The sequence below is a fragment of the Oryzias latipes genome, chromosome 3, assembly GCF_053564925.1.
Source record: "Oryzias latipes strain Hd-rR chromosome 3, Olatipes_Hd-rR_3.1".
In the NCBI taxonomy this organism is placed as follows: Eukaryota; Metazoa; Chordata; class Actinopteri; order Beloniformes; family Adrianichthyidae; genus Oryzias; species Oryzias latipes.
Window position 1 is genome coordinate 8,164,344 of NC_136239.1, and position 14,568 is coordinate 8,178,911.

Consider the following 14,568-nt stretch of genomic DNA (forward strand, 5'->3'; position numbering starts at 1 on the left):
TCATTATTTGATATTAAATAAGGTTCATCACTTTGACTAGACGCTTTTAGGACCAGCATCCCCCACCCTTTCCTCTAGTTATGATTAATGGTCTTTGGTTACATGATTTCACTCGGTGATTTGCACAGCCTTAGTTTTGCTCCAAACCTGTTTCACAAACAAAAATCATGTTCCATACTTGCTTTTTGCTTTATTTGCAGTCTTTAGCTAGGGAATGAGTTACTACCACAATTGGAGGTACTGGTCAAGGTGATGACAGCTTTCAGAAGGGAGAGAACACCACAGAAAGTGGCGTGGCAATGTATCTTATATTTTTGTCCATATTTCTGTTTATGCTTTATTCTTTGTATTTATGCTTGTAAGCAACACTTTAATAATTAAACTGAAGTAAAGCTTAAAAGAATCAAACTTAAAAGAATTATAGCAAATGGAATGACATGGTCATCTTTAGTGACATAACCAGCTGACGTTTTTAACTGGAAGGCCACAGCTGGTGGACTGATCACAATTTGGTACAAACAGGTCAAACATTCATTTACTTTAAGGGTGTAACTATTCATTGTAACAATGATTTGATTTGTATCAGAATTTGTGGTTGCCGATTGGATTCACAGTTGATCTTTGTTCATTTTGAATGATTCAATTGGATCTGATTTACTGACCTAAAATGGATTCAGGACATCTTTTGCCAAAACTTCAACCAGTGTGACTCAGAGATAAATACCTGGGTACTGAACAGTGCTGGTGAATTTTTCCAGATTCCTTATGTTTCTTCACTTGTTTGTGTACAAACAAGTAAACAAGAAAGAATGTCAAATCCATTCATATTTTAATTTCCTAAAGTTCAGCCCACTGTTGTTTTTCCACATCAAATAATCCAAAGGGAACCTTATTAGAACATTCTACCACACTGTATGGTCACGTCTTTGCTTAATTCCAAGTGTTTCTACACATTGGATGGGAATGAGGGATTGATCAATTTTTGCTAACATCACATGTGTGTTGTCCGCTGTCATGCACTTGGCCATTTTACTTTATAGTAAAATTAACCTACAGTACCAAAGGTTTTTTCCAATATCAATTGATTTATTTTCTAATGATGGGGTAGGTCGTTTTGATTAACAACTTTCCTCAGACAGATCGAACTGATTGGATCGAAGGAATCGATTCATCAATTAATTCAGTCGATTAATTGTTACAACCCTAAGTTAATTTCATTAAAAGCTCATATAAATGATTGTCTACACCTGTTTTGAAATGTTTGCTTTAATCTTGCCGCTTTGTCCCCCAAAAATTATGTTGTGGTCAAATTTGAGCCTTTTGGTGACCTTTTAAGGTAAATGTTTCTTACCAAGCAGCATGTGCGACTGTTGGCGTCTCACACATTACAAAGATCTAACTGCACACTGGCATTCAGTGGGCAACTCCAGGCCTCAAGTACCAATGTTCTGACGCGTTTTCTTGATATCCTTTTTCTATTGATTTCCAGGATTAGGCATCACCAGACAGTCAGAAGAGGGAAGTGCAGTTTAGAAAATAAAACCAACGGTGATCCTTGTGGACCAATCATCCTGCAGAAGTCTTTCCCAGCTGTAAGATGTCTTGGGGCAGATGTGACACAGAAAAGATATTTAAATTAGCAGTCTGTGAATCCTATGGTTTCCCCACTGGTGGAGTTAAAAAGATGGCTTGGAGAGGAAAACTTGATCTTTGACCAAACAATTCCCCACATTCATCAGTCCCCATCTAAGTAGCATAAAGCAGATAAATAATATAATGGTTTTCTTATGTAAAGGCTGTGTCACACAGCCACTACGTACATTTTGCCCATGTTGCAGGAAGGAAAATTGGTCATACATGATTATACGTTGAAAAAGTGATAAAAGTTGTGGTCTGAAATTTTTACAGCTCTATCACGAATGAACCACGTTAAAACCACGGAAGCACACGTAAATCAATGTAGAGCATGAACCGTGTGCAATTGTTGCGTTGTTCATATGCAATTTGTCAGTGATTCCTGTGTCAAATACATTGTTTGAACGACATATGCGGCAGTATACACAATATAAAAGTCACACATCTGTAGTAAAAGTCCATTAGACATACGTGGAAAGGTCTGGGAAAGCCACAAATTTACGTACGCATCTCACAGTTGCGTAAGATTGACAATAATAATATACATAAAATACGTATAAACTGTGTAATTCTCAGCGGACCAAAAGATTTGAACAGCTCATAACCAAATTCACGCACAGACCCATCGGCTGAGCCCCTTCGATGGACATCTGCGCACATCGACGAATGCCGAACGCAAGAAACACTTATGAATAACTTATATCATGTTTCACAAAAGAGCAAAGTTTCATACATGAACAATGTGCAAAATGTTCATAGTAGCTGTGTGACATGGCCTTCAGCTCAGGTTTAAATGATTGGCAGTTGTTTATTTTTCAATGGAATATTAGTGAAAAAGTGTTTGCAGTGGAAAAGTTTCTGTTATTTTAAATTAAGGGGGGATTAAAACAGTCCGCTCTCACATGCATTACTCAAATGAGTGATGGTCATGAAATTCTTTTTTTTTTTTTTAAGTACAAGAAAAGAAAATTGTTCCCAAAAGTGTCGATTTTATTTTGTAACTCCTCTATCTGCGTGACAATCCTGTGTTCACACAGACTTGCTGTTTTATATCACTGTTGTTATTCATTATATTTGTAATAAAATGGAAACAAAACACGTCAGATAAACCAAAAAAGCACCCAGAAATCTCCTGTTTATGTTTCTCTCTACACAGTCTATCCAGACCTTTGTAACATCAGCCTGGCTGCAGTGGGAGACAAACACAAACACCACGACCGTGTTGCATTCTGGGATGACGTCTACGGCTTCAACATGTCGTGCATGAAGAAGGCAGCATTACCAGAGGCTTTGGTGGAAGTGGTGAAGATGGACACTGTCATCTCTGAGCCAACAGTCATACAGGTGAAGCTTTACTCGGAAATGCTAAAAACGATGCATCAAATCACCTGGGGGCAGGATATTAAGCCTTTTTACACTTGGAAAGAGGCTCAGAGGTTGTTAGGGAAGACATGCTGGGTGATGTGTGTAACATGTACGGTTATTTGAAGGAAACTCTTATTTTAACTGTCTGCAGGTAGAATGGTTTACAGAGAAACGTTTTTTTCTTCATGTTCCTCACAAACTTGGATTTCGCAGAAAGTTCGTACACGTTTGATTGTTTCAGTTAACCTCTTTGTTAAGTAGTATGCCCTCCACATGTCTGAGTATGTGATGAATGAGGGTGGAACTTGATTTAATGGGATTTGAATCCTCTAATCAATAGTTTCTTTCCTTCAGAGACAAATAGGACAACTCTGCCTGAATTACAAGGATTCTCGTCTATTGCCTCCCATTGATACGATCCAATAACATTCCAGTAAGGCTGGCTGTAGTTCTGGAAAATTGAGATTTTAACAGAAATTAACCTGTTTAATTAATAAAGCAGGGATTAAAGCCAAATAAAAGAGGACCTTCTTTTATTTTTCTGTTTTTTGTGAAAGTTATAACTACATTTCAAAAAGAGGTTATTAAGGATGTTAAGATTGCAAGTGTTAAATAAATACGTAATTATTTGGTTTAAATAATTATCCTTTTTGTGCAATTTGCAGGAATATAATCATTTACGTTACATTCCTTTAATCCTTGTGCTATCTTAGATGACCCCACCCTTACATTGACGTGTTCTCCCTACAATGACAAAGGTGGATAAAGGTGGAAAGATTTCATGTAATCCATGGACACCAGTGAAGATCACAAATCATTGAAGAAAAATGGTCCAGAGCACTGTCTAGCCGCGGGTCTAGATAACCCAACTCCCAATGTTAAAGTGCCTAGGATAGCACAAGGGTTACTGGATATATAGTAAGGCAAAAAAGTGTTTTTCAATCACTGATTCTGGAAGTTGTCCCTATAATGTTCATCATGGGTGCATTTCAACTTTGACAGACAGACTGTAAAAAAAAAAAAAAAAACAGGAAATCACACTGTAGGATTTATTTTGTCTTCTTTTTAGAATTTATTTGCATAATGGTGCTGAAAAGAAGTATTTTGTCAATAACAAAACTTCACCCTTTGTAATATACTGTATTTTCTACTGTTGGCAACTGCCCTGTAGTGCAGAAAATTGGTACAGATAACTGCAGATAATTCTCAGAATCTGTCACTACAGAATACACTACATTACCAAAAGTATTGGCTCACCTGCCTTGACTCACATATGAACTGAAGGGCCATTTCATTCCTAACCCATAGAGCTCAGTTTGATATTGGTCCACTTTTTGCATCTATTACAGCTTCAAATATTCTAGGAAAGCTGTCCACAAGGTTGAGGAGTGTGTTTATAGGAATTTTTGAAGATTCTTCCAAAAGCACATTGGTGAGGTCTCACACACACACACACACACACACACACACACACACACTGATGTTGGTGGAGAAGGGCTGGCTCTCTGTCTGCGCTCTAATTCATCCTAAAGTTGTTCTATCAGGTTCAGGTCAGGACTCTGTGCAGGCCTGTCATGTTCATCCACTCCAGACTCTGTCATCCATGTCTTTATGGACCTTGCTTTGGTCACTGGTGCACAGTTCTATTGGAAGAGGAAGGGGCCCACTCTCAACTGTTCCAAGAAGATTGGGAGCTTGGAATTGTCCAAAATGTTTTGGTATCCTGAAGCATTCAGAGTTCCTTTCACTGGAACTAAGGGGCCAAGCTCGAGTCCTGAAAACAACCCCACACCATAATTCCTCCACCACCAAATGTCACACTCGGCTCAATGCTCAATCTACCGTTTTCCTGGCAAGCTTCAAATGCGGACTTGTTCATCGGGTTGCCAGATGGAAAAGCGGGATTCATTACTCCAGAGAAGGCGTCTCCACTGCTCCAGAGTCCAGTGCTTTACACCACTGTGTCCCACGCTTTGCATTGCACTTGGTGATGTGTGTCTTGCATGCAGCTGGAAACCCATTCCACAAAGCTCTCTGCGTGCTGTGCTTGTGCTAATCTGAAGGTCACATGAAGTTTGGGGTTCTGTAGGAATTGACTGTGCAGAAAGTCAGTGACCTCTTTGCACTATGCGCTTCAGCATCTGCTGACCCCTCTCCTTCAGTTAAAGTGGTCTAACACTTGGTGGCTGAGATGTTGTTGTTCCCAAACTCTTCCATTTTGTTGTGATTGAGCGGACAGTTGACTATGGAATATTTAGGAGCCAGGAAACGGTCTGCATGCCTAAGGGCTTGATTTTATACACCTGTGGCCAGACCAAGTGATTAGGACACCTGATTCTGATTTTTTGAAGGGGTGAGCCAATACTTTTGGTAATATAGTGTGCTTGTAGCCCCACAGAAAACTGGCAGAGATAATGAGTCTTTTGGAGTTTGAGTTTGATTGAGTTTGATTTTATTTATGTGTCATACACTAATGTGCCCAGCCCGCATGGGCTTATATGACACTAGAAGACAAAATACAGAAAAAATGCAGAAAAACATTTCTTTTCTATTACCTCATACAAACAAAGTCAGTGTTTTTCATACAAAGGACAATAAAACAAAAACTGAAATTCATTCTCCACCACTTGCAGATCACAGACCTCACAGTCTTTCCTCCTCTGGAACGCCTTTAAAGCGCCCTACTCCCACCTGTAGGGAGAGAACTCCTGCTCTGAGTTGAGCACATAAGGATCTTTGTCCTATTTTTAAGTTGTACATAACATATGGCTGAGTAGAAAAATTGTCCTTAATTTCCAAATAAATTCATAATTTCGGTTTTTGAAGCAGTTTCATAATCTTTTTCATAATAATCAACTAAAGTTTCTTAAACATTAACTATCTTACATTTCAGACAATTAAAAAATAATCTTTTGGAAATATATGTGACCATTTATCCAAAAGGCACAGACTGACATGTGGGGTGCCTCAAAGTCCTGTCCTAGGCCCCACACTCTTTAATATTGACATTCAACCACATTGTGATGTAATCAAGTGGCTCTTGGAGGCTTGGAGTTTCCCCCATTTGTACCACTAAGCACAACACTACTTGTTATAGCTGCACTTTTTAACAATGGCTGTAGATGGTTTGAACTAAATTTATTTAAATTTATATGAAATTTTTATATATTGTTCTTGTTTTATGCACTACTCTGAACTCAATTCCTAAGACCCAAAATAAGGAGCACAAACTGGTTTAAAATGTTGAGTGAAAGTTACAGCATTTTTTAAAGTTTTATTGGCTTATTTGTTAAATTATTTATTTATCAACAATTTCAAAGCAATTTTTGGGTTGACCTAGTTTTGTCAGATTCAAGTTATTTTAGTTACGATTATAGATTTTTCTTCATTAACAGAGGCTTCCAAAAACTTTTCTCTGTGGGTATGCAAAGTTTGGCCATAGTTAATTTCTGCATTGGTATTTCAATTTAAACATGATTTGTTTTTGTCTTTTTTTTCCCTCCAGACAATTGACTGTAACAGAGTGTGCCTGTCAGAGCTGGAGTTTACAACAGATTTCTGCCTGAGGATGACCAAAACCACAGTCTGCACGGTAAGAAGGACATTTATATACCCACGTAAATAAAAGCATCGCTTAGTGAGTAACACTGCAGGCCCTCGGTAAAGACTTTCATAACTTTACTAAGGCTGCATTCATACTGGAAATGTTTGGTTCTTAAAGTGATTCAGATTTTGTTTCTTCCGATAATCTGGAACAAATTTTCAGTCTGAATACACTCAAGTGGAACCTGGTCTGAGACCAGGAGCCTCTCTTGGACCCATCCTTGGAGGTGGTCTCAGTTCGTCTCCAATCAGACTGAGCTTTGGTTGACTTTGAGATTCCTCAGTCTGAATAAAATCCGTTCTCTGAGTGGAACAACTGGACTAAAACGCGGCACACGCTGTTGTGACGTCATCCTAAAAGCTATCTTGTAGTTAACAGAATTCTCTCAAAACAATGAAGTTGTATTTTTAAGTCAACCCTCATGTTTTTAGCTGTCTAGTAAAAAAACTCCAACAAATTCTCAAGTCCAAGTCTTCATCTGTGGTTCTTGAGTCACAGATCAGGATGATTATGTGATTGTGTTAGAGACCCCAATACTCTTGAGCGTTTCCTGTGTTCTTTTAATTAGGAACATGTAGTTTTTAGCTGAAATCAAACAACCTGTGTCGTTTTCTAGGACATAGTCATAGCGGCAGGAATTCATTAGAAATTCCCTTCTGAGTTGTGGGCACGACCATCGGCATAGAGCAACCCCTCTGCGCCCCTTTTCCTTTTCTTTTGCTGAGAGTTTACGCATTTTCCTGCTAGCCTCACAGCCCCAACTCAACATTAGTGGTGCAACCAAAATGTCGAGCGATATTGGAGCTACAGTACAGACCAAAAGTTTGGACACACCTTCTCATTCAAAGAGTTTTCTTTATTTTCATGACTATGAAAATTTTAGATTCACACTGAAGGCATCAAAACTGTGAATCAACACTTGTGGAATTATATACATAACAAAAAAGTGTGAAACAACTGAAAATATGTCATATTGTAGGTTCTTCAAAGTAGCCACCTTTTTATTTGATTACTGCTTTGCACACTCTTGGCATTCTCTTGATGAGCTTCAAGAGGTAGTCTCCTTCAAGACTGTTGGAAGACCATTTCAGGTGCTTCCTCTTGAAGCTCATCAAGAGAATGCCAAGAGTGTGCAAAGCAGTAATCAAATAAAAAGGTGGCTACTATGAAGAACCTAGAATATGACATTTTGCAGTAGTTGTTTCACACTTCTTTGTTATGTATATAATTCCACATGAATTAATTCATACTTTTGATGCCTTCAGTATGAATCTACAATTTTCATAGTCATGAAAATAAAGAAAACTCTTTGAATGGGAAGGTGTGTCAAAACTTTAGGTCTGTAATGTATATCAGCTGTACATAGTTTTGAGTCAGATACCAGCTCAGATGAGAAAAACAATGACGGTCATGGATCTAGTCAATTACAATGCTTCACAACAGAGTGAAATGTGGCCTGCGAATATAATCTTTTTCAAGCAGCATTTTTTTTGTCTGCTCCTGATTCACAACAATTTGAATAAAGAAATACTCAGAAATGCAATTTTTAGCGTGATTTTTTTAAGTATGTCCTTCATCATGAGAAAAATGCCATAAAAACATGTTAAGAACACAATTCATCAGAGTGGGTCTTTAACAAATCCAAAGTCAAGTCCAAATTAAGGAAAATTTCTACTTTAGGATTTTTAGGAGAGTATAAATACTAACACAAGGAGTGCAGATGACAAAGCATGACTCAGTTGCATGTTGCATAACTCAGATACCTTTTTTTTTCTAGATTTAAATTTATTTTCTAATTTTAACCAAAGCCCTCAAATGCATTATTGAGCTGTGAATCCTGACCAAGTGTCATTTCCGTGCCCTAAAACACAGACTAGTTCAGGAATCAGATAGGCTGTTGGCATCTCTACTCCCTTCGTGTGGCCTTTCCACAGTATCTGAACTACTTGCCCAACTATAGCAATGACCCTTGGACCCTCTGATCTGTTTTGTGTGAAGTGATCTGTCTGTGGCAAAGCCTCTTGTGCTGTGCTGCAGTGTTTGCACCACTCTGTCTTCTGTATTGGTTTAATGGATAATCAATACGTAGTTATTATCTGGCTTGTGCTTTCTGGGTAAGGTTGCTGGATATAATGGGATTTGTAAACATCCTCTCATTTTTCCTGTCTTCTCTGCTCTGTAATTGAAAACATCCAATTTCTATTTGGAGCATGTCAGTTCTGTCCACCGGAGTGCTCTGTTGCAAAATAACTGATGGCATCAGACAGTACAGAGACATACTCTATGACTTCTTGGTTTAGCTATTTCCTCTTGATTTATAACAATTTTTAGGGTATTACTAAAATAACCCTCAAACTTGTGAATATGCGATGAAAGCTGTGTTGCGTGCACAAAGTTGCACATGGGTATAACATTTAGTACTCCAGCTTTTCCAGATGGGGTTGAGCAGTATTTCAATAAAGATACTGATCTGTGGTCAGTATTGGCTGTAGCTGCTCAGCAGCAGTTAAGGGATAAATGTGTGAAGGGTAAACTGCTGCTGGACCAGTGCTCGGGGATTGTGAGAGGGAGCTGCTGGCTCTCTTTTCCTGTGATTGAGCGCCTGCTTTTGTTCTCCTGTCGACAGTCCATTCATCAGCTCAGCCTGCCTAACCTTGCATTAAATGAACAGCACAACCCATGCGTCTGTGCCGATCCTGCACGAGGCAAATCCTCTTTTTTTTTTCTTTTTTATATCCCACTCCTCTGTCCCAAATGCCTCGTGTTCTGTGCCTTTTTTTTTTTTTTTTTTTTTTACAAGGCCTGAATTCAGGCCTACAGTTGCAACACTATTTTCATTAAAGCTTCCATTTTCACATCCTCTTTTTTTTTCTTACTTCTATCATTTTAATATGATCAATTACTTGACCGGTCAGTAACCAAAAAAAAAAACCCTCATTATTTTATAAAGGCTTCAGATATGTATGTGGATAGCACAGCACAAGAGAATACGTTTCTGTCTGTAATTAATTTTAACAGTGCCGTCTCACTCCTGCTGATGTAGCTACTGTAGTGCTACAGAGCGAAAAAAATCTCTGGGCAATCCATCTTTAACCTACTTTCCATCAAATTTAAATTATCTGTCTGAAGAGTTGGCCTTCTGCTTTGACACGGCAGTCACTCGTCAACTTCAAGGACGCTTTTTACTGCATTAAAAAGGGAATTGTTAATGGAAAATATGTTAAGGAGAAAGGTAGCATCCTGCAAAATGTCTTTTCCATGTAGCTATTTAAAAACAGTCAACAATTTAATGTGGTTGTAGAGAGTAAAGTGAAAGGCCTTCTATGTCTCGTAAATAAAAGTCTTAACATTCCTTATCTGTTTAAACGGAAAACAGTGAACAGATTGTTGTTTAATGGAAACAGTCGTTTATTGAAGAGGTTGCCTTACACACAGGTGCGGCGTGTAGCACCAGTATATGTTTTTCATTTGCAGTGTTGTGTAACTTACTTCCAAACTGTTATACAGATTGTTATTAATCTGTCACTTACTTTACAGTATTAGTTTCTTAGAATTATTATCTATTACATGAGTTCTTTTTTATTTTAAAGTTACTTTCTTTATAATACACACAAAAGTACACCATAATAACACATTTTGGATGTTTTTAAAAAGTCGCTGGGTTTTGAGATTTTTTTTAAAGTATTTTTAATATTAAGCTTGTTTTTTAAAAGAGAAATTCTTGATTTTAATGATAGATGCACCTTTCAGTCATTTTAAATTAGTTGTAATTTCTTAATGAGCAAATGATGCACTTTCTTTTTTGTTAGTGGTAAACTATTTTAATGTTTTTTTGGTATGTGACTAAATAACTGAAAAACAAATACTGAATAATGCATCATTAATTAGTTCAAATTAACCACTGGGAAATTCTTGTTTTTAAATAATTGATTCCCGGCCCTAAAACCACTTTACATTTGCAGTCACAAATCTAGCTAGTGAGCTAGCTAGCTCACTAGCTAGATTTGTTTTATTGACATTTTTGCAAACATTTGTTGTTTGAAACTGAGGTGAGCTGAAATGGTAAAACTACATTTACACAAATCAGTTTAACAGAAAACCTTCTCTCTTTTTCATCAAGTATAACTAAGTATAAAATGGATGTTTGGCTCTAATTTGGCTGTCTCTGCCAGTTGCAGCTTCAGCTAATTAATAAGAAGATTACTTACATTTCACATCATGGTCCTAATAATTTTCTAATAGCTCTTGAAAGTTTTAAGTTGCATCTCTACCTCCCTCAGTGACACACAAAACAAAATATATATATATATATATATATATATATATATATATATATATATATATATATATATATATATATATATATATATATATATATATATATATATATATATATATATATATATATATATATATATATATATATATATAGGGTCCAGAGTGTAAAAAAATAGGATAGTGAATACACTTTGAAAGTTGAAATGCAAAGTCAACACAGTCAAACTACTATCCTTTTAAAAGCAGCTGACTTGATAAATCAAAGTAAAAGTAGCCTAATAAGATCAATATGTATACAACATCAAATATCTGTATAACACATAGCAGAGTCAAATGCAATAGTTTATAAATATGACAAAGAATACAGTACTGCCATAGTTAGTAAAGCTTTTGGCCATAATCTGTTTATTGCCAAAAAGTTGATTTGGATTAAAAACATTGCAAGCAAGATATTTTAAGAAAATGAAACCATAAAACATAAAACAAGTTTTTTTTTTACATGTTTTTGATCATCCTTTTTTTATATCTGTTCTGTCTTTCAAACTACTGAAGAAAATGTCAGTAGTTAAATTGGCCAATCAGATGCCTCAATAAAAGTATGTGGTCTCACGTTGAACGTTCTAAACTTTTAATTTGCAGACTTCATGTAGTCCGCTTTCAAGTGGTAGGGGTGTGGCCTTCTGACAAGCTCACTCCTGATTGGTGAGAGTGGTTGCCATAGAAATGTTTTCCTCAAACTGACTTGATCCAATCACTGCTTACTGACAATGCCTGGGTCCAACTTGGCAGCGTTTGTATTGCTAGAAAATGGCAACTGAATTGAAACTCCTTTGGTCCAGTTCTCACATACAACCAATGGTTACCACGGAAAAACAGCAGCATTATTGTTGGGCCTGTTGGTCTGGGATGTTGCAGCAACAATTTTTTAGCATAAATAGAGCCCAGCTTTCTTTGTTATTCACTGTGGCTGTTTGCCTAGCTCTTTTGTTGTGTTTGCATTACTGGTGAAACATACAAATACTCTGGCATTCATAGGTGTTAAGCGGGTGATTACCGGTAAGTGGGTGATTTTACTTTTGACAGATTTTCTCACAAGGTCTACCCAATGGTAAGCAAAACATTTTAATGTAAATCTAATTTGCCAACAATTTGTCACAATAACATTTTATTCTAAAATAAAATGCATTTAAAGTTGTGATGTCATGATTTGCCCGCAATTTCTTATTCTGCACTTATAGTGTTTTTGCTTTGTGCTTAATCAGTAGTTTGCCACGAAATGACACTGCTAAAAATTACAACAATAAGCTGCACAGTTTTACTCAGGGCTCCACTGACTTCCACTTCAGTTATTTTTAGATCAGAACATATTGGGTGGGGAACACCACCTGGAGGTATGCTGCACCCAAACCAGATACATGCTAGATCCAAGCATTTGTGAGGGCTGGAAACAGTTGAAAGGAGATCTATGGGGAAATTTACACCATCTTGATCTTGAGGTGTTCGTGCTTGAAGCTTCCACGCTTGGGTAAACCCCATCAAAAGTGCATTAGCCCGCTATTCTTCTGCCCCTTCCCTCCCACAACCCCAGTACCTCCTCCCCTTTCCCTCCACTTGACTCCCCTTGTATGTAACCTCCCCCTCCAGAGTCGTATAATAGTATCTGGCCGGGCCATGCAGCTTGCTGACACAGAGTCGGGTGAAAAGGGAGCAATGATGAATTGCTCCCTGTTGGTGTTATCCATGATGATAATTATTAATTTTCCCCCTCGTTCTTCCCAAAGAATGGAGACCAGAGAGTTGCAGTGTTGTGGAGACTCCTCCATAGGCTGACAAGAAACCCACAGTCATCACTTATAACAGACATATCCAGGGCCTAAGGCTAAACACTGAAAATGGAAAGCAGTCATTCAGTTTTTTCATGTTTTGGTTGTGAGGTTTAATGTTTTTTTTATAGATTATCATGCATTATCCTATTCTTTAACTTCCACCCAAGTTTATTCTAGTTATATTAATATTAATATTTAACTGGGTAGGTAAGAAACTCGAATAATTGTTCCAAAGATGTGGGAAAAGAAACGTAACGGGTCAAAATCATAAATTTAAAATTTGTAACAGATTTCAATATATTTAAATTATTTAATTTCAGGCCAAAATGTAAATTTCTAACTACATTTCTTAGCACTTTAAACATAACAATGTAGCAATGAAGAAAGAAATAAGAAAGAGTAAGTCATATCCAAGTCGAACTTAATTAACCTCAAGATAAAATACACCCCTGATGAGTGGAGTAAAGCTAGAGAGGAGATTGTGCATTGTGGAAAAAATAACCAATGAAATGCAGGTAATGTTGAACAGGTGGTGGGAAAACTAAAAGGACTAAAGACATTTTTATTAGATTAAAGGATCAAGACATGAGAAGCATCTTATAATGTGTCAGGTTTCACTACCCATTTCTTATTTATCCTAAGTAGATCACTAATACGTGGCCAGAATGGGACACTGATCACTATCAGGGCATAGTCAGCACCAGGCAAACTGTACCAATCCGTATGTTTGACAATGAAATATAGTCTGTTTGTCCTGTGTTCCCGTGTCTCCGTTGGTCTACGCTAGGGCATGATTAAGCAAATTGTGTCATGTTCAAGCTACACCCTTTGCTGCTTACATTTGCTCAAGATATCTCGGTGTAAAATCACACAAATCAAAGGGCAAACCAGATTTTGTTCAACAAAAAAGAAAATAGTAGAACATCTAAAATAATCAGAAATTAACGCACAACGTGAAACCCTGAACCGTCCGATGTGAAGCAGGGGACAGTTGCTTCTGCAAAGTGCGTTGATGCTGATACCATGGTCACCTATAAAAGAAAGAAATATTCAACCAGTTTTTAATACTTTATTCTTGTTATTTTTTTTGGTTTGGATCGCTTTTTTCACCAAAAAACGGACTACTTGTGTTGTGGTGCAGCGCCGCTCCGACCTCCGACGCCAACTCCGATCTCGACTGCAGCGGCAAAGGAAAGTGATATATATGCAGATCGTCATGATGGGTTGAATAAAGCATCAGTTCAGAGAGAAAGTTCACCTCTTACCGCTTGTTTTTGTCCAGATGATGAAACAAAAGTTTGTTTTAAAGAAGCCGGCGCAGTGATACAAAACATTTAAGCTAGGTGACCGGAACTTCTTTTTTCCCCGTGCGGTTATCCTGTTGTATATCACTTTTTAACGCACACCCAGCAGTCAATCAGAATCGAGTATTCACCCGGACCATGGTATAATTATATATGTACACCGGTATATAAAACCTTGAAACAAAAGGTTGTTTTAAAGAAGCCAGCGCAGTGATACAGAACATTTAATCTATGTGACCAGAACTTCTTTTTTACGTATGCGGTTATCCCTAGCCGCGGTTACATGTGCAAAATATCTTGATCGGATTAGAATTCAACCATGTACATGGGCCCAGAAAACCTTTTTCCGATTATAACACACGTTTACATGCGCCACACTTTTGGTCGGAATAAATCATTTGGACATGCGCAGTACTCTCTAAAACTGTGTTTTTCAACCTTTTTTAAGCCAAGGCACACTTTATCCTTGACTAAAATCCTGTGGCACTCCGGCGTCCAAAAATTGAAGGAGAAACTCATAGTCTGTATTGATCTACATGCATTTTTGTGATAATTT

The 14,568-nt window shown here is 37.4% G+C and overlaps 1 protein-coding gene across 3 annotated transcripts in view; it reads left to right on the forward strand.

Annotated features, from left to right (window-relative positions):
* The window catches only part of prmt3 (protein arginine methyltransferase 3), an 83,207-nt gene that overhangs the window by 42,994 nt on the left and 25,645 nt on the right, over nucleotides 1-14,568 (forward strand). For all 3 annotated transcript variants that reach the window (XR_013655081.1, XM_004066823.5, XM_078944993.1), the window contains exons 12-13: nucleotides 2,792-2,979; nucleotides 6,506-6,592. Coding sequence is in view for 2 of the 3 variants with exons in the window: in XM_004066823.5 (XP_004066871.1) it covers nucleotides 2,792-2,979; nucleotides 6,506-6,592 (275 nt within the window). In the remaining variant the exon portion in view is untranslated. The remainder of the gene's footprint in view (nucleotides 1-2,791; nucleotides 2,980-6,505; nucleotides 6,593-14,568) is intronic.